Source organism: Hyperoodon ampullatus (assembly GCF_949752795.1).
Source record: "Hyperoodon ampullatus genome assembly, chromosome: 1".
Classification (NCBI taxonomy): domain Eukaryota; kingdom Metazoa; phylum Chordata; class Mammalia; order Artiodactyla; family Ziphiidae; genus Hyperoodon; species Hyperoodon ampullatus.
Genome location: NC_136914.1, coordinates 217,751,618 through 217,771,203, shown reverse-complemented (window position 1 = coordinate 217,771,203; position 19,586 = coordinate 217,751,618). Strand labels below are relative to the sequence as shown.

The following is a 19,586-nucleotide window of genomic DNA, read 5'->3' as shown; positions in this document are numbered from 1 at the left end:
GGCGTGCACAGACTGTTTCTGTTTTTTTTTTTTAATTTTATTTATTTGGTTGCACCGGGTCTTAGTTGCGGCAGGTGGGCTCCTTAGTTTTAACACATGGGCTCCCTAGTTGTGACATGCAAACTCTTAGTTGTGGCATACATGTGGGATCTATTTCCCTGACCAGGGATTGAACCTGAGGCCCCTGCATTGGGAGTGCAGAGTCCTATCCACTGCGCCAGCAGGGAAGTCCCTCTTTCTGGTTTTTATATAGCTGGATGGGAGGTGGGGTGGGGTGATGAGGAAGAGGTACTGTGCTCATTGGCAGAATCTACAAAGAATTTCCAGCTCTGTGACACCTGGGAAGGGGTGGTCTGGGTCTCTCTGATGTGAAGCTTTGTTCACTTGTATGTTGGGGATTTTCAGGATACATATTAACAGAGTGAAAGAGGCTGGACATCAGCTGACAAAGTGAAGATGAACTCAGAGAGGAGGGCAGGTGGGTGGGGAAGTGTCAGGACTGCCTAGAAATGGCCTGCAGAAACCCCAAGTGTCAGAAGAAGCACAGGTGAATTTCAAGAATGCCTTGTGTCTGCCTAAGTCCTACTGACTTCTGTCTTTTAAGTCTTGGGTCAGGCCAGGATAAGCCCTGATGCTGTTGGTCTCTGTAGCAGACTCCAAGGAGCAGGTAGCAGGCATTTCTGGACATAGGGCCACCATCTAGAGCACCGTCTAGATCTCGGGGAGAAAACTTTTCCGTGCACAGCAGGATAGCTGGCTGTGCCACTAAGCCCCCAACATCTGCCAAAAGAAAGCACACCTCCAGCTTGAAACAGTTTTCATTGTGGCACTTTTAGACATGCTTAGTATGTTTTCTTTTCTTTTGTTTAAAAAAGATGAGCCTGATTTTGGAGGAATGTACTTTGTTTAAACACTGTCTGGAAGGAACTAATATATCTTCCACTTTAATTTACTTTTTGGTAATTTATTGTCAGTTGAGAATTGTGAGTAGATTCCTACTTCATTTTTACTCTTCACAGTGTCAAACCCATTAAGTTCAAATGCATATGAAATTCCAGCTTTAACGTTAAACATGCACTTTGTTTTCAGGGTGGAGCTTTTACAGGGTGAATGAACACCCTCATTTGTTGAATTTTGACTTAGTTCTTGAAGGGAAATGCATTATTTGTTTTTTAAGTAGAATACTGTTTGATATTTTTTCTTCTTTTCATCCATAGGAATTTTTAAAAAAGGAATTCAGTGAAGAAAATGTTTTATTTTGGCTAGCATGTGAAGATTTTAAGAAAACACAAGATAAAAAGCAGGTACTTCTACTCTATAATCACATTCTTGGTAATTTTCTTCTCTCCTTATAAAGTTACATTTGTCTTTCCAATAAATTTTGAAATTGCCTAGGGAAATCTGATCCATATTGGATTTTGGGGAAGATTTAAGCTTCAGAATAGCCTATGTGGTATTGATCAAATATTAATAATTTTTTTAAAAAGTGTGTTAATCTATTTTTAAAATTTTATTTATTTTTGGTTGCGTTGGGTCTTCGTTGCTGCGCGCGGGCTTTCTCTAGTTGCGGCGAGCGGGGGCCACTCTTTGTTGCGGTGCGCGGGCTTCTCATTGTGGTGGCTTCTCTTGTTGTGGAGCACGGGCTCTAGGAGCGCGGGCTTCAGTAGTTGTGGCACTTGGGCTCAGTAGTTGTGGCTTGCCTCCTCTAGAGCTCAGGCTCAGTAGTTGTGGTGCACGGGCTTAGTTGCTCCGTGGCATGTGGGATCTTCCCGGGCCAGGGCTCAAACCCGTGTCCCTTAACCACTGTGCCACCAGGGAAGCCTTGTTAATCTATTTTTAAATGGAGCTGTTCAAATGGACAAATGTTTAAAGTAAAAATAATGATTTAAGTCATTGAGAGTTTCTCATCGAGTATGATTTCTTTTTCATGAATAAGTTGTGTGAATGCTTCCCCCAGAGTTTGACATGTCTGTGTTTTGTACGGACACCGTAAAGCAGATGTGTGGTGATAAAAGCACAATGCGCATCAGATGGATTGTCAATTATTCAGTATATCTTTACGAAACACCTTGTAGATGGCAGGCATCCCACATAGAAAGTTTCTGACTGTTCTCCTGGGTGAGGGTGGATATGTGCTCTTTGCAGGAGGTAGCCTTTAGCTCCAGTGCCCACCAGATTTTCTGCCACTGGAGGTTGGGTGTTGGGGTGGTGGAGGAGATCATGGGGAAGGAGGCTTGAGGACTGGGTGTGTTTACGAAGCTCATGTCTGTGTATTTCTAAGAGGCTAGTGGCTAAATGCCTACAGGAGCCGGTAGTAATGTGCACGAGTGAGGTTTTTTTGTATGAGGCTTCAGGGAGTGGTGGGGATTGGGGCCATTAGTGGGTGGCCTGCCCTGCCTCCAGAGGCTGTAGCTGGTGGTTTAGCTGACTTTGGCAGTGAATGCTTTGGGGTCTGTGGCCGTCTGAGCTTTCCCTGCTTTGGGTTCTACCCACCTAGGTCTTCGCTTGCCCACCCTTGCCCCAGAACCTGAGGGACCTTGCTTCCTAAGGCATCTTCTCCCATCTTTAGTCTGATGCTGCCTGTTTTTCCAGAGAAGCTGGACATTTGGATTCTTATGTGAAACCATCCAATTTTATAAATGACGGAACTAATTTTTTTTTAAATGTAAAACCTTGCCTGCCAAACAAAACATATCCATGGGCAGATGTGGCTTGTGGGCTGCCAGTTTTTAAGCTTCTGGCTCCAAAAGCTGGAATCCATGAGGCCCAAATCCATTATGCGTTTGCAGAAAATGTCTCTCATTGGTTTAGTCAAAGGCTTTTCCACCTCAGACACCCTTTCCCCAAGATGGAGCAGTGTGACCTTTGCTCTATCACCTTCCCCTCTGTCGGGGCAAGGATGGATTCCAAGGTCCCTTGAGCTGAATTTCGTAGGTCAGCCCAGAAGGCCATCCCGGGCATGATGCTGGGCATTTGCTTCCTTCCTGCTTCTTCACCCTGGATGACTTTATCTGAGCCCTTTGGGTCGGTGAATGGTCTCAGGTGTTGGCTGTGCCCCGTCAGGCAGGCATGCCCATCACAATCCTTTGCCCCCAGCACCCAGCACAGGGCCCAGGGACAACCATCAATAAATGCTGGCCTGGACAATGGATTCATCTGGCCTCACCCTAAAACCCTAGCTCAGGGTCAAGCAGGCAGACAGATGTCCATTTCTCTGCCTTAATTTGCGTGCTGGAGGTTAGAGGGGCAGACAGGTCAGCCAGCCACCCCTGCAGTGTACAAACCAGGCAGATGAGGTACCCGCGCGGCTGAGCTGGGACTTGAACCTGCCCCGTGAGCTGCCCAGTCGTTTTCACTGCACGTGATGCTGATGTGCCCTTCAATTCAGTTGAGTTTGCCAGATCTTTGCAACACGCCGGCTGGGGGCCAGGCCTTGTGAAAAGCATGGGTGACACACAGGGACAAGACAGATGAGGCTCTTTAGGGAACAGGCCTCTAGAGGGGAAGCTGCTTGTTAAACAAGCCTTTGCAAGTGTGACGAGAACAGAAATGGGAAGTGCAGGATCCATGGGAGCACAGGCCGTGGGTGTCAGGAAGGTCCCTGGGGAAGTGACTCTTAAGCTGACATCTAAGTGGAGTTTGGAGATGGGGGGAGTATTCCTGGAAGAGGGGACAGCCTGTGGGGAGGAAGGCCTGGAGAGAAGAGCTGAAGGAAGACCAGAAGGCGGGAGGCTTGCGCTTGAGGGGTAGGCTGGGTCTGCTGTGTCTGAGACTGGGGCCACAGCTGGAGAACCGGGGTGTCAAGGTGAACACTGAAAAGCCACGGGGTTGGATTGCACTGTCCCGTCCACATCCTACAGCCAGAGCTTCCAGAATCTGGCAGCCCCTCTCTGCTCCCCTAGCCCTGACACCTAGCATATGACTGCTTGAAGGTTTGTGTCCTGAGGCCTGGATGTTGCTTCTGGGCAATGAATGCTGCCTTGCCGTCAGCTGCTTGAGGATGCAGACAGAGCTGGGAAGGGGAGGTGCATGTGTGAGGCCTGTGGGGTCCACACCTTGGTCTGGGTCATCACACTCAGCATCGTGACAGTTCCCACCCTTCCAGATGCTGGTCTGTGGTCTGGGAGGTTAAGCTGTGGCTCGCCTACAGCCGTCCAGCTCGGTACAGACAGAGCCAGGATGCAACCCAGTTCTCCGCTCCAGACCATGTAGTGGGTCTGGCTGCAGGGGAAGTAGAACCAGAAGTAAGTTCTGTTTCACTGATTTTAAGAAGCAGAGAGGACATAGCACAGGGAGAAGTCAGCCCAACTGCATTTCGCAATCAGACTTATTACGTCTGATCCAGCATGAAGTTTGTGGACCATCTATCTCTACAGTGAACTAAGGCAGTTGTGGGATTGATGCATATCTCACTTTTGCATCTATTTAAATAAGACCTGTGCTGGTTGGGTTTTTTTTCAACTTTTTACTATAATTATCCAGCCAGATCTCTGGTACCTTGTATAATTTATTTATCTTCTGTACAGTTTGGTTTTCCCTCTATCATGCAGGCTCTATAAGGTTTGTGATCTTTGTCTGTCTTCTCCCCCACTGGGACTGTGTGCCTAGGACAGTGCCAGGCTCGCTGTTTCCTTCCCAATTTCCACTTAGGTCAGCTGACACCTGAGGCTCTGCCGCGGGTAGGGTCCCGCCCTCTGGCTCACCTTGAGCTGCAGTTGCAGCCTTAGGGGTGGACTTGAGAGAGGAGCGTGCCATCCTTTCTGTTGGGGCTTGCATTTCTCAGAAGCTCCAAACAGTGGATTGGTGCTGTGTTTTTGCTGCCTTCCTTGGTCTGTGCTTTGCCCCCTGGCAGACAGGAAAGCAGCCCTTTAGTTTGGGAGGGTCTCAACGCTCTGTGTTTATGGTGGGGATGCTGGGGCTATAGGAAGTTGGGAGGGTGATGCCTCCCACCCTCCCTCCCTGGGGTTGTAATTGCCAGGTGTTCATATTCCACAATCAGCTTCAAAGCAGTACTCTCCCTTTGCTATTTCTTTATGGTTTAACATTTTTCTATGAAGAGCCTCTTCCCCATGAATTAGCATGTGAGATCCATCTATCTTTTAACATAAAGCAACACTTATGTCTTATAAAACCTCAGAAAAAGCTCCAAGAAGGTGTTCATTCTTTGGCTATCCCTGAATTCATTCATTCATCTGCACATGCATATTGGGCCTGTTTACTGTGTAACAAGGATTAAGACGGATACAGCAGCTCGTACAGATTGGTAAAAACCAAACCGAGTGGGGGTGGGGAAGCGGTGGGGTGGTACAAGATGTCTAATAATCATAACTCTGAGAGCAACTTGCACTGATATTTAAATATAATAGTACCATGCATTTTTATAGTGTTTTAGAGTTAACAGTTATGGGGGGAGGGGTCTATGGTATTTATTAATTTTATTGTATTTATTTAACACTAAAACTTGATCCAAGGTTTTAGAGTGTTTGATGTTCTTATTTAAAGTAATAGTAAAGGTTTTCCTGAAAGGCTAAAACACCATCTTCTTTATTTAAAAAAAAAAAAAAACTACTTAAAAATCCAAAAATGATGAGTACTCCTTATATGAAAGTCATTCAGTTCACAAGCAGATGCCGTAAGAAGGGTTCATTCCCTCAGCACCCTCCAGGTTTCACTCTGTCTCTGGTTTGGGCTGTGTCTTTCTGACCTTTGACGTGGACTTGGCCAGGTCCAGGCGGGACCGGATAGGAGCTCAGCTGCTCACGGCGTGGGCTGGGGTCCGCCACGGGCCTGCCCGGCATCTCCACTCCTTCCTGACTCACTGTGTAACTTTCTGACATCCCCTACTGTCTTCTTACTGTAATCAAGGTTTCACTTACTTTACATCCCTGTCTACCGCATTTTCCTTATTAATACTTTATTGTTTACTGTTTGCTGCTGAGCCAAAGAGGATGCTACGATTACATTTTTTTCTTCTTGGACCATTTTTTGCTTTTCTTATTTTTATACTCTCGGATAGCCCTTTAAAATGCTTCTCGATACGGTGTTACACAGGTCTCTCAGATCATCTCTGCAGTCCGAGTTCCCCTGGGGACTCCTCCCGGGGCCCCCTGACTACCCCACCCACTGGGGCGCCCCCCCATCTTCCTTTGCCACCAGTGGCCATTCCCTCTGTCCCTCCCCTGTCTCCTGGACCCAGATCCTCATCTGTCTCGAGTCACTCCCTCATTTTGGTGGAGCATGACCAGCAATAGCTTCTTGAGAAAGGCACATGGCAGGTAGACCTTTAAAGAATCACGTTGAGTGAAATGTTATTTTTTTCCTCTTCTCCTGCTTCATGGATAATCTGATGGAGCATAGAATTGAATTCTAGGTTAAAACTCACTCAGAATTTTGAAGACATTGTCCCATTATCTTCCATTTTTGTTAAGAATCAGTATGTTACATGTAAGCTGTTTTGTTTTCTTTGCTTGTTCACCACCAGTATTCTAAAACTGTACAGTCAGAGGCTTAGAGTGGGGGTGAGGTTCATTCATCGTATGGGGCATTTTGTGGAGCCGTTTAATCTGGAAATTTGTAGTTCTGGGAGATGTTCTTATATTGTTATTTTTATTATCATTAGTTTGTAGTAACTTCTTTCCATCCGTTTTCTCTGGTTTCTTTCCCAGTGATGGCCCTCCTCTCCTGGACTGAGCCCTTAATTTTATCTTTTTCCCCCTCCTAGTTTTTCATCTTTGTGGCTTTTGGCTCCTACTTTTTCTTTTGGAGATTTCAAACTTTATCTTTAAATCTCCCTATGGAATTTTTCTGCTTTTGTTTTCTATAGACTGGGGCCCTCTAGTCTCTTCCTGGTGGCCACAAGCCAGATGTGTTTATATTTTATTTTATTTTGTACTTTTATTTTTTAAATTATTTTATTTATTTATTTTTGGCTGTGTTGGGTCTTCGTTGCTGCGCGCAGGCTTTCTCTAGTTGTGGCGAGCGGGGGCTACTCTTCGTTGCAGTGCACGTGCTTCTCACCGTGGTGCCTTCTCTTGTTGCGGAGCACGGGCTGTAGAGCGCAGGCTCAGTAGTTGTGGCGCACGGGCTTAGTTGCTGTGCGGCACATGGGATCTTCCCAGACGGGCTCGAACCCATGTCCCCTGCATTGGCAGGTGGATTCTTAACCAGTGCGCCACCAGGGAAGTCCCCCGATGTGTTTATAAACTAAACATACCTCCAATCAGCTGGGTTGGGAGAAATTTGCGGGGCGTCTGTGTGCGGAATTTCACTTAACCCTTGTGTTCGGTTTGGCATCTCTTCCTTGCCCTCCTTCGTGTCTCTGTCTGCAGCTTCCCTGAGTCAATTTCTTTAGAGAAGAAAACTCCAGGCTCTCGGGGGTGGGGGATGGATAACTGCTCAGAGCTCGGGGTCGGGACCTGGGGGTCTAACAGCTTCTTTCTGCTGCCCTCTCCATCCCTCCTGCCTGCGTTCCCAGGTGCCCCTGAGTTCCTGCCATTTGGGGACAGTTCTTTGCATCCCCAGCCCTGGCGCCTCCCCTCACCAACCTTGCAGGCGCCTAGGTTTCTCCTTGCTGCTCTCTGCAGAGTCATCCGCTGTCCCTCCATCTGCTTTCCATTTCCTGAGCCTGTTCTCAGAAATATTCTCAAATCGTTTACTTGACATTTTCTTTGCCTCATTCTCTTTCTGAAGCTGATATTAATGAAGGTAGTGGCTTGATCCTTTAATTTCCTTATGTGTCCTGTCCCGTTGTCCATCTCTGGCAGAGTGATGGGGACAGAGGGGAATGGGCTGGCAAGATGAGCAAGACTCAGTGACAGGCAGGGTGTGAGGTGAGAGAGGCATTGGGGGATCACTGTTCCCTGCTTCCTGGAGTAGAGACGGCAGGACCCCCCCCTGCCAGGAGGGGACCACTTCTTTCCTTGGTGTTAGGTGTGAGGTGTCTGTGGGACATCCAAGCCCACATTACTACAAATCAGTTGGCTACATGGTCAGTAGCTTCGGGGAGAGGGATGGGCTGAAATCTTGGGAGAGCATGTGGCTAGGCAAGCGTTCAGCCTAGAGCAGAACTTGGGAAACCCCAGAGATTATGGGGGCGACAGAGGGACAGGAGCTGGCAAAGGAGACAGAAACAGGGAGGTGTTGGGGAATCCTGAGAGGGCAGCGGCACTGAGCAGGGCCAGGGGCCAGAGAGCAGTCCAGGAGAAGGACGGCAGTGGGCTGGCAGGGTGGGCAGAAGCCAGGGGCTGGGGAGAAGGTGGGAGGGAGAAAGTGGAGACACAAAGGCACATTGTTTTTCTTTTGAGATGTTTCAGTAGGAAGTCATTGACTATAGGGGGATGTGGGTAAAAGTTTTGTTTTATTTTCCCAATGGAAACATTTAAAGCACGCCTATTGGATGAGGGAGAGGAGTCAGAACGTAGAGAGGCACGCTCGTCAGAGCGTGGGCTGCCGATGCCTTTGCCTTCGTTCTGGGTCGAGTTTTGTTTCTGGGGCTGATACTAAAGTGAATTTGCTTCTCCTAAGCGTGCACTTCCTGGGAGCAGGGTTGGAACGCTGACTTCTGCTGAGCATCGCTGTGGCTGATGCACTGCCCGGCGGGGAGGAAGGTCCCGGGCTCGGGGGGTGTCTGGGAAGCAGACCGGGGTGCACACGCTCCCACGGGCATTCCTCAGGTTGATGCCGGGAGTCATCACACGGGCCCAGGGGGGATCCTTTTCCAGCACCGTCTGGGGCAGGGTTGGGCGCTGGGCACGGCTGCTGTCCACGGCTGGGCAGCTGCTCTGGTAGAGTCTGTAGAGTCTGGTAGGGCAGCGGCCGACCATCTTTCCAGGTCACACCGAGGGTCCCAGACCCAGGTGGCCTCACCAGTGGGGGATGTTCTCACCCTGTCCCGACAGGAGCTGCAATAGGGTTAACCAAGCTCTGGAAAATATACCAAAATAACTCAAGAGACCCGCTTCTTCTTTTTTGCTAAGTGTTCTTGGCGTGGACACCAGGCCTTCCCATGACCGGCCTGTGGTTGGCAGTCTCAGGGTTTCCCTTCTCAGTCACGCTTCCCAGCCCAGCCAGATAAGCTCTGCCCACGAAGGCGTCACTCTGAGTGATCTGTCAGAAATGAGGGTGGCCCTGGCCTGGGCACCTCGGGGGCCCTGAGCTCTTCCCAGAGACTCGGGGTGCTGGGGACATGCAGGGGGTGCTGAGAGGCCCGAGGCTGATACACCTACAGGCCCCGCCTCCCCGGGACCTGCTTCCTGTTCTCCCTCCCGCCCCACGTCTAAGCCTCGAGCTACTCATTGTACTTCTTCTTTTCAGAACTGCCCAAGATAGCCTGCATCCATCTGGAAAACTCTGTGTGTGTGTGTGTGTGTGTGTGTGTGTGTGTGTGTGTGTGTGTGTGTTCAGCGGGGAGGGAAGAAGGAGGGGAGGCCTCAAGTGATTTCTGCTTCCAGGGCCTCACATGGAGTTTGCTAATCTGACTGGCTGAAAGTCTACTTTCATGAAGTATTGTTAAAACAGGAAGTGGTTTTCCAAAAACGTTCCTTCCTGACAGATGCGGGTGGTGGGAGGGAAGCTCATGGCTTCCTGGAGGGAGTGGGTCTTCAAGAGCCGGGTGGCCCCCAAGTACTGCCCCATCCGGTCTCCACAGCGGTCTCCAGGCCTGTCCCCTGGAGTAGCCATATTAAGGCCCTGACCTGGGCGGTCTTCCTGCACGTCTTGCCAAGGCTTTCTTTCTGGGGGGATGGCAGGTGGTCAGGCCTCCATCTCGTGGGGTCGTTTGTCAACGAGTCCCGGTACCTAAAGAAGTTAAAGGACTGCTTTTCGCCTTCTTTCAAGCACCTGCTATTGAAACCTTCTGGTGGTTTCCATGAGGCCAAAGGGTTTCAGAGCCTGGGGTTTCCTAAGCCAAGCTCTGAAGCACGTGTGAGGCCCCAGGTGGGCTCTCTGGAGAGAATGGCGGTTTCTAGGCAGACCCCAAAAAGCCTCCTTGCATCCCCCCCGCAAATCATAGCTCCGTGGCTCCATGTCAGAGGTATTTGTTGCCTGGCTTCCTCTGTAGGGTGAGCTAATACTGAGGCTCTAATGTTTGGAGAAAAGCCCCATATTTGCCACCTGTGAGGTACGAGCACAGGAAGTCAGAGAACATAGAATCCTCAGGGGACGCCCTGCAGGACCCCAGCACAGAGGCCTGCTGTGTTTAACAGCGCTCGTCGTGAGAGCATTCCTGTACCAGCCACTGCTGGGTTTTGGTGCAACCTAAGTGCAGATGTGCACAGCTTTTCGAACCCCACTGACAAGCCCTCCCAGGGCAGTGCCTCCGTAGGGTTGATGCCTTCCCGGCCCGATGGCACTTGGGCAGGCAGCAAGTGTTCTCTCTCTTGCTAATTCTCATACCTCCTTCCCTGAAAACAACCCCCAGCCCTGGAAGGCTGACAACGCATCGCCTGCTGGGAGGATAATGTATTGCGCAGGCATGGAACTGAGCAGAAATGCCAGGCTTTGGAGTCAGGTGGTCCTGTGTCTCCCTGTAGGCTCCCTGGATAAGCCACGTCACCTCTCCTGGCCTCTGTGTCCTCATCAGGGATGTGGCACTAACAGGAAAAATGGCACTTTATGGGCGCCCAAGGGATTAAGGAGATGGGACCATAGTTGTAAAACACCTAACATGTGTCTGGCACATAGTAGGGGCTTGATCACTGGTTGGGATATGTGTTCATGGTTTAACTTGATTTTTTTGTATTGTGGTAAAGTAGACACACATACATCTTACCATGCTGACCATTTTTTAGGTCTCTCATGTTTACCATTTTAACCATTTTAAAGTGTACAGTTCAGTGGCATTAAATACATTCACAGTGTTATACGGCTATCACCACTATCCAGTTCCAGAACTTTTTCATCACCCCAAACAGAGACCCCTTACCCATTAAGCAGCCACTCCCCGTTTCCCCCTCCCCCAGCCGACCACTCATGTCTCTGTCTCTATGGAGTTGCCATTTCTGAATATTTCATAGAAATAGAATCATGTAACGTGTGGCCTTTCACGTCTGGCTTCCTTCACTGAGCGTAATGCTTTCGGGGTTCATCCATGTTGTAGAATGTGTCGGTACTTTATTCCTTTTTACTGCTGAATAATGTTCCCACAAGGCCTTGATTTGGAGCAGTCACGGGATGGCTGTGAACGCTACTGAATGTCCCTCACTCTGGGCTGGGATTCTTTCCGACATCTTTTCGGAATGGATAGTGTAGCAGTTTTGAGACAGGAGATGTGGCCTACAGATGCATGGAAGAGGAAGGGAAGGGGCCAGACCGACCATGAGCACCCCCGCCCGCCGACCTCCCATCCAGTTCAGCTCTGGAGTCACAGCCAGATCCCCCAGGGCTTTTACAGCAGCGCTCCTTCTGGGCTCAGGCCGGGAAGGGCTGTGCTCGCCGATAACAGACAGGCTCTCCGTGTCTCCCCCAGATGCAGGAAAAGGCAAAGGAGATCTACATGACCTTTCTGTCCAGCAAGGCCTCTTCACAAGTCAACGTCGAGGGCCAGTCCCGGCTCAATGAGACGATACTGGAGGAACCGCACCCACTGATGTTCCAGAAGCTCCAGGACCAGGTAACCTGACTTCCCTACATGCACCTTGATTTGAAAACTGGCATTTTTTTCCCAGCCTGGAAAAATTCAGTTAAAACCAAATGTTCAACACCCTAGAAGCCGTCCCACCCGACTGGGCAGGCTGTGGCATGTGAAGGGGCCGTGGTTGGTGAAAGGGCAGGCTGGCCTTCCAGGCCCAGGGTTTGACCCATTGGAGCCGCCCTCAGGCCTTGTTCCTCTTGGTCTACACGTAGTTTGATGGAGCAGGGTTATCTGTCTTCTCAACCAGATGAGTAGGGAGGCTGGAGCTCTTTGAGGAACCCACACTGAGGAAGCAACGAGTGGTAACCGCTGAAGGTAGGAGCAGCCAGAAAAATCTAGAAAAGCAGAAGCACGTGGACTCGGAGTGGCGGGGAACCTGGGGCTTTTGTGCAAACATCGCCTCCTACTTCAGTTGGCCCCATAGTCCACTTTGCCAATGTAGTCCACTTAAAGCAGGAAAAGTTAGGCTTAAAAAAATGGACCTAGAAGGGGTAAACTTTAGTGTTCTGGCCAATTTTCGTATGAGGAACGCCAGCAGTAAAATAGGCAAGAGGGGTGAAACTGCATTGCAGAGATTTTTTTAGGCATGAATTTGCAGATGTGACTATTCATAGCATGCTCTGTTCTTATGAAACGTTGTATGCACACATGTGGACCATGGAACACTGACAGACTTCAAACTTCTGCTGGCCCTGTTCTTATTGGGGAAGCAAAGGCCTTACGTGGCCCACAAGTGGAGACCAGCTCTTAGCTTAATTCAGCACTCCTCCAACATGAGCAAGCCTAGAGCCACCTGTTGTTAAAACAGAAGCTGGGCCCCACCCCCAGAGTTAACCAGTGGACTTGATGGTTCCCAGGTGGGTTGAGACTTTGCCGTCCTAACAAGTCCCCAGGTGATGCTCATGCTGCAGGTCCTGGGACTACACTTTGAAAACCACTGGCCCACGGCATCAGTTGGCATTTTTCTGATCACCTGGAGTACGCACAGAGCCCAGAGCCATGTCCCAGCATGCAGAAGGCCTCATTTGCTCAGCGTCAGATAGAAAACAAATAGGTAGAAAATACAAATATTAGCCTGAGAACGTTTTCCAGTTGGTACAGTGGCAAGTGCAAATTCCACACGGATTCTAAGTCAAATTTGAGTGTTGAAGGGACTCCAGTCAGCACGGGAGACTTGCTGAGGGCTTCCTGGAGGCAGTGATGTTGAGCCAATGGGAGGGATGCCATGGACATGGATTTGTGGAGGGAAAGGGATGCATGGTTAAAGGCAGTTCTTGTGTCTGTAGCCACACAGGGGTATCTGCCCCACCCGGACCTCAGAATCTTTTACAAACTTCCTAGGGTACTCTGAAATGCAGCCAGGACTGAGAACCTGCACTGAAGCCCCTGTGTTCTAGGTATTCTCAATAAGAACAATATCTACTGGGGCTTCCCTGGTGGCGCAGTGGTTGAGCGTCCGCCTGCTGATGCAGGGGACACGGGTTCGTGCCCCGGTCTGGGAGGATCCCACATGCCGCGGAGCGGCTGGGCCCGTGAGCCATGGCCACTGAGCCTGTGCGTCCGGAGCCTGTGCTCCGCAAGGGGAGAGGCCGCGACGGTGAGAGGCCCGCGTATCGAAAAAAAAAAAAAAAAGAACAATATCTACCCTTCAGGGGTGCCCTTCTGTGCCCCCTTGGCATATATTATCTCATTTAATCTCCAGTGAGTAGTAGTATTCCCATTTTGATGATGAGAAAAGCAAGGTTCCGGGAGACTAAGTGGTTTGTTAGCACAAAGTCCCATAGGTGCAGGGCGTGCTGGAGGCCGATGCACCTGCCTTCAAAGACTGTACTCCGCACACACTCACAGCCTGTGCAGCTGTCCCGGCCTCGTGGGCAGCCCCTCATGGCTCCTCAAAGCCGCATGACACCGGTTGGAGCAGAGGGATTGCCACGCGAATACAATCCTTTTCTGGGATCGCAGAAGGCAAGGTAGCCGCAAGGAGTGAGGTGGGCTGCTGTCTCTCCACGCGGTGGGACAGCTCTCCTGCCCTACCAGCTCTCCTTGTGTTAGGCCTGTGACACGTCTCAAAGTGGAGCTAGGCCTCTGTGACCAGGGCACCCCCGTTGGATTCAGACTGTGGGAGGTTTAGCTGGTGCAGAAAGGAGGAAATACAAGGGACCAAGGACAATTTTTTTAAGTGACAAAATATTTTTAAAATAACTTTTTTTTTTTTTTGCGGTACGCGGGCCTCTCACTGTTGTGGCCTCTCCCCTTGCGGAGCACAGGCTCCGGACGCGCAGGCTCAGCGGCCATGGCTCACGGGCCCAGCCGCTCCGCGGCATGTGGGAGCCTCCCGGACCGGGGCATGAACCCGTGTCCCCTGCATCGGCAGGCAGACCCTCAACCACTGCGCCACCAGGGAAGCCCTAAAAATAACTTTTATTAAGAAAAATTTTATTGACCTAACTAGAAAAATCATACATGCTCAACAAAAGAAACTTGGGAAGCCAAAATATAAAGTTAAAAACAATTCATAATTTTATGCCTGGAGATAGCATTTAATGTCTAGACTTTCCATCATTTTTTTTCTATAAATATGCATGTGCACACACATCTAACAAATGTGGCACAATGCAGTTCAAACTACTTACTATAAAGAAAATACTTTTATACCCTGTTGTTAAAAGTCATTTATTTGGGGCTTCCCTGGTGGCGCAGTGGTTGAGAGTCCGCCTGCCGATGCAGGGGACACGGGTTCGTGCCCCGGTCCGGGAAGATCCCACATGCCGCAGAGCAGCTGGGCCCGTGAGCCATGGCCGCTGAGCCTGCGCGTCCGGAGCCTGTGCTCCTCAACGGGAGAGGCCACGGCAGTGAGAGGCCCGCGTAACGCAAAAAAGAAAAAAGTCGTTTATTTGAGGGGGAGACAGTGGCACTAACTATTTTCCTCGGGCGTAATTGGGTGGAGAGAACGTATTTGGAATCTGAGCTGAGTCCACAGTGAGTCCCTGCGAAGGCCTCTGGGTTCTGTTTCACTTCAGAAACCTCTGCCTGTTGGGGCCCTTGCTGGCAACTGTCAAAATGTATGCTCAGCAGAGTCTATGGGTCTCTGCTCCCCAGAGGCCCTCACAAGAGCCCTGCTTTCCTAAGTGAAGGAGAGTGAAGCTGAGGGGAGCATGTCTGGAACCACAAGATTTCACGTAACTTAAAAACCTCCTCAGCGGCTTTGGCTTCGTCGAGCACCGCTTGGCTTTATCGCCGAGCTGTCTGGGCAGGCTGCTTTCAGCACCAGCTCACCAGGAAACTCCAGAGGCCTCAGCCCCTTCCCACGGCAGGCGGTGCCCCGAGCCCCGGAGGCTGCAGAGAGGGCAGCGTGGACTTTGGGGCACAGCTGGAGCCTGGAAGGATGGGAAGATCTTCCCTGAGCATCAGATGAGATGACCTGACACCCACGAATCTCATTTAAAGGAGAGCGTCTCGGGTCTTCATTCAGGTCCTGTTGATTCTTGGTTTACACACAGTTCTAACAGGTTCTGGTTTTTCAGTTCACAGCCCACTTGAAGTGCTGGTAGAGGCTGTGGAGTGAGGGGAAGCAAGAAGTGATGGCTGACAACCAGGGAGGAAGCAGAAAAGTGATACTAAACACAAAACCACAGCGCATTGATTGGGAACCACTGAGCGTGGGGAATCTCACAGCCCCCACACACCGCACTGGGGGCATCCCTGTGCTACAGGATGGTGATGTGCTTAGTGATCCTAATGACCCCAGATTATAAAGCCAAACTTAAATTGTGGTCAGCGTGTTCACTGAAGAATGTGTTAGGCGTTTTAATAAGAATTTCATCATAAATGATATATTTTTAAAAAAATTATTTATTTATTTGTTTGTTTATTTATTTATTTGGCTGTGCCGGGTCTTAGTTGAGGCACGTGGGATCTGCACTGCAGCATGCGGGACCTTTAATTGCGGCCTGAGGGATCTAGTTCCCTGACCAGGGATCGAACCCGGGCCCCCTGCATTGGGAGCGTGGAGTCTTAAAGCTGGACCACCAGGGAAGTCCCCATAAATGATATCTTAAGAAAAGTTGGGGGGCTTAAAACTTTGTTACCTGGAAAATTCATAGTTAGAGAGACTGTTCTCTGATTTAATCCTGCTCTGCCAACGTGGCCCAGTTGTGTGCCCGGCACGTGTAGGTAAAGCCAGGAGAGGTGAGGGTAGTACTGGGGGCATCTCCCTGGAACTTTAGCCTACTGTCAAAGGCTGCTGTTGGACAATTTTAAGTTGTGGGAAGCAGGAAGGAGGAGGTGATCTTACAAAGAGCTGATTTCTTCAATGAATTGCACTTCACTGCAGTGACTTTTTACTCTTAAAAACTCCCCTGGGAGGTCTAGTTCAGTCCTGGTTGGTTTGCTGGTGCGTGAACTTGTTTTTTCTTTCATTCCTTTATGCTATAAATATTGATGCAGGGCCTCCTATGTACCAGGGACTGTGCTAGGAACTGGGTGCGCAGTGAGGAAATCAGCACCTGTCCACCCAAGAGGACAGACAGAGGTAAATGCTAAGAAGGAGATACAACAGATGACGGGTTAAGAGTGACCGAGAGGGACCTATTTTGGGTCTAGTGGTCAGGGAGGACTCCTTGAAGAGATGCCTGAGATCTGAGTGGCAAGGGGGAGCTGGGTGAGAAGACTTGGGGGCAGGACCTTCCAGGGAGAGCCAATGGCAGTTGCAAAGGCCCTGGGGCAGGAATCCACTGCGTCTGTGCCTGCAGTGCAGTGAGGGAGGGAGATGAAGAAGCTAAGCTGGGAGGGACTGGCTGGGGTTAGGCCCTGAGGCCATGGAAACCAGTTTAATTTCAACGGTGACTATTTATAGAATGTGCCGGCTGTGCCCGTCCCTCATCAGCCAGTCAAGAGAATGCAGATGACTCGGTGCAGAGCCATCTCTGTTACTAGAAACTCAGCTGTGAACCCGCAGTCTCCTGACCATGGCTCACTGTTTGTACCCTGATGACCTAACCCCCTGCCCCCTCCCTTACCCCTCCCTGCCCATCACTTCCTGGACGCCGAGCTCAGATTTACTGTCATTGTCACTGTATGTTAAGTTAGGCTGGAGGGGGAGGTGGGAGCTCATGTTCCAGGACTGCCTCCATCTGACCCCTGGTGGGTCCTGTTTCCTGGTGTGGCTTCTGTGGCCTCATCGGTAACGTGGGGGCTTTCGGCAAACACAGCTACCTCTCCAAGCAGCAAAGCAGTCCACAAGCCTTCAACGCCCCCATTTAGTTAATTAATTAATTAACTAACTTATTTATTTATTTATTTTTGGCTGCGTTGGGTCTTCGTTGCTGTGCACAGGCTTTCTCTAGTTGCGGTGAGTGGGGGCTACTCTTCGTTGTGGTACGTGGGCTTCTCATTGCGGTGGCTTCTCTTGTTGGGGAGCACGGGTTTCAGTAGTTGTGGCTCGCAGGCTCTAGAGCGCAGGCTCAGTAGTTGTGGTGCACGGGGTTAGTTGCTCCGTGGCATGTGGGAACTTCCGGGACCAGGGCTCGAACCCATGTCCCCTGCACTGGCAGACGGATTCTTAACCACTGCGCCACCAGGGAAGTCCCAATGCCCCATTTTAAAGAGTTGCTCCCTGATGGCCACAACGTTGTTTCCATAGAGCCGACTTTTCTTTGACTTTAGAATTTAGCAGCTTTGAAACTTTGGCTAAGATGCCATCCCTCCCTGAGCCTCAGTTTCCTCATTTGTGAAATGCAGGTTATGATAAGGCAGTTTTGAGGATGAAATGCACTCATGTCTGTGAAACACTGACTTGGTGCAGCACCTGGCGTGCAGCCAGCCCTCCACAGGTGTTAACTGTGCATGTCCTTTAAATTGTCTTAATGCAGTAGTTCTTAACTGGGGGTGATTTTGCCCCTCGTGGGACATGGGGCAGTGTCTGCAGACATTCTCGGTTGTCATGATCGGAGTGGGGGGGGCGCTCCTGGCACCTAATGGGCAGAGGCCAGGTTGCTGTCAAAACACCCTGCAATGCACAGGACAGCCCTGAGCCCCCCCGCCACGACCCCCTACACACACACATATCTGGTCCAAAATGTCAGTGGTGCCCAGGTGGAGAAACCCTGGCTTAACATAACTTTCAGAAATGTGGCAGAATCCATGTGCCTTACCCTCGCTAGGTCCCCACCTTTCAAAAAAGCACCAAATAATGTCTGTCAGTTTTCTACACTTCAGTGAATTCTGGGAAAACATTAAGGCGGAACCTCTTCACAGTTTACACCGTGCTTTTGTGTGTGCATCTTATCTGACTATCAAGTAGTCTTGGGGAAGGTGGAACCTGGCACCTCACTTTACGGGAGAAAGTTTCCTTGAGGGGAAGGTGACCTGAATGGCCTGAGGTCCCAGAGCTGGAAGAGGGGAAACGGGGCGAGAACCCAGCGCTTCTGGTTCAGCCGGACTCTTCCTGCCACACTGAGGCCCATGTTCTACGGGAAGCAGTGGTGTTTTTTCTTACTGTTCTTCTGGTCTGTGCCACCATCTTCCTTTCCTGGGCGCTGGTACAGCGGCATGGTCTTTGGCGATTAAAGACCAACCAACGCTCTTAGCTTCTTCTCCTTTCCCACCTTTGCCTCCCTTGCTCAGTTGTGCTCTCCTGTACCTCCAGCCCTGGCTGATTCTAGAATATTCCCATCAGTCACTAAGTAAGGCACTGAGAGTCACCCACGACATGAAGGGATCAAATTAGTCACAGCAACCTAACATGTACAAGAAATGACAATGCCGGTCTGTTCTGGCCCTGTCAGCTTGGTGGCCTGGACACATGAGTCCTGCTCAGCTACATGGCTAGAACTCCAGGGAGGAAGGCCAACACAGGAACCCGCTAAGCCAGCACTAGCCACGAGCACATCCTGTTACTGCCTTGCTCAGAATTCTGGACAAGTTAATTTTTTAAATTATTTTTAATTGTTAAATTACTACATGCATCGTTAAGATGAAGAGAAGAAAATTCACATAATCCAGGAGGAGATGAAATGAAAAGCTAAAATCCCCCAGTTCCTGCCTCTTCCCTCTCACTTTCTGCCTTATGTTGTGTATCCTTCCAGACCCTTCCCCAAAGGTCTGAAAACGGAACACTTTGAAATCTGCTCAGTGACTTGAGGTTGTGCCATATGAAAGATTTAAAACAGAATTCTGCTCCTGCAAGTTTCTGGGCGCCAATTCACACACCTCTCTTGCTCTGAAGCCTCTGGTTTGAATTCCACAGCGTAGAATGATGGGTTCCCTGGAATAGCAGGGAGATTGGAGAAGAGGGAAGGGTCAAGGTCATTGCTCGCTCGGACCATGAAAGAGAAGCCTGCAGGTTTGAAGGGGGCAGGGGTACTCATTCTTCTTCCATAAATCTTAGGGACCCCAGTGCCTACAGTTACTGCAGATTTTGCGTGTTGCCAGGATGCCCTCACCCAGGCTTCAGGGTTGGTGCTAAGTCTGGTCTGGGGAGGGCAGAGTGGAGGTGGTTTTCTCCACTGAAAAGGAAGTCCTCAACCTCTGATGTTTAAAAAAAATCAAAAGACTTCAGTGAGATGTCAGCACTCCCAGCCACATCCTTGACAGCGAAAGGAACCATGCCCCAGGCCCCTTTTTAGCAGTGTCGTTTCTTTGAATTTCCCCAGAACCCAAGAAATGAGAAGCGCTTCCTTTGTAGACCTCAGTAAGAAGGGTTGGGCCAGCTGGTGAGGACCCAGGGGTGGGGGGGAGGGGCTGCCACGCCTCCCGGGGTTGTCTAGGAGCCCACTCCCTCCCCGAGCCCCTCGCTTCTCCAAGTCTGCCTGCAGTGGGAACTGGAGCTGGACTTACTGGGCACCTCGGTCTTGGTGCCAGCTGCCTTTTGCTCTCAACGGTCAAGCCCAGTCCAGAGAATGACATGTTCCATCGGGCAAAGCCAGAAAGAGCGGTCCGTGGGTTTTCATTCAAGTGG

At 50.2% G+C, this 19,586-nt stretch overlaps 1 protein-coding gene across 4 annotated transcripts in view; it reads left to right on the top strand.

Annotated features, from left to right (window-relative positions):
• The window catches only part of RGS10 (regulator of G protein signaling 10), a gene marked incomplete at both ends in the record, with an annotated part of 36,886 nt that overhangs the window by 11,132 nt on the left and 6,168 nt on the right, over window positions 1-19,586 (top strand). For 2 of the 4 annotated variants that reach the window (XM_079714558.1, XM_079714556.1), the window contains 2 exons: window positions 1,218-1,304; window positions 11,465-11,608. In XM_079714558.1, the coding sequence (XP_079570684.1) occupies window positions 1,218-1,304; window positions 11,465-11,608 (231 nt within the window). The remainder of the gene's footprint in view (window positions 1-1,217; window positions 1,305-11,464; window positions 11,609-19,586) is intronic. The other 2 variants (XM_079714557.1, XM_079714559.1) reach the window with 2 other exon arrangements.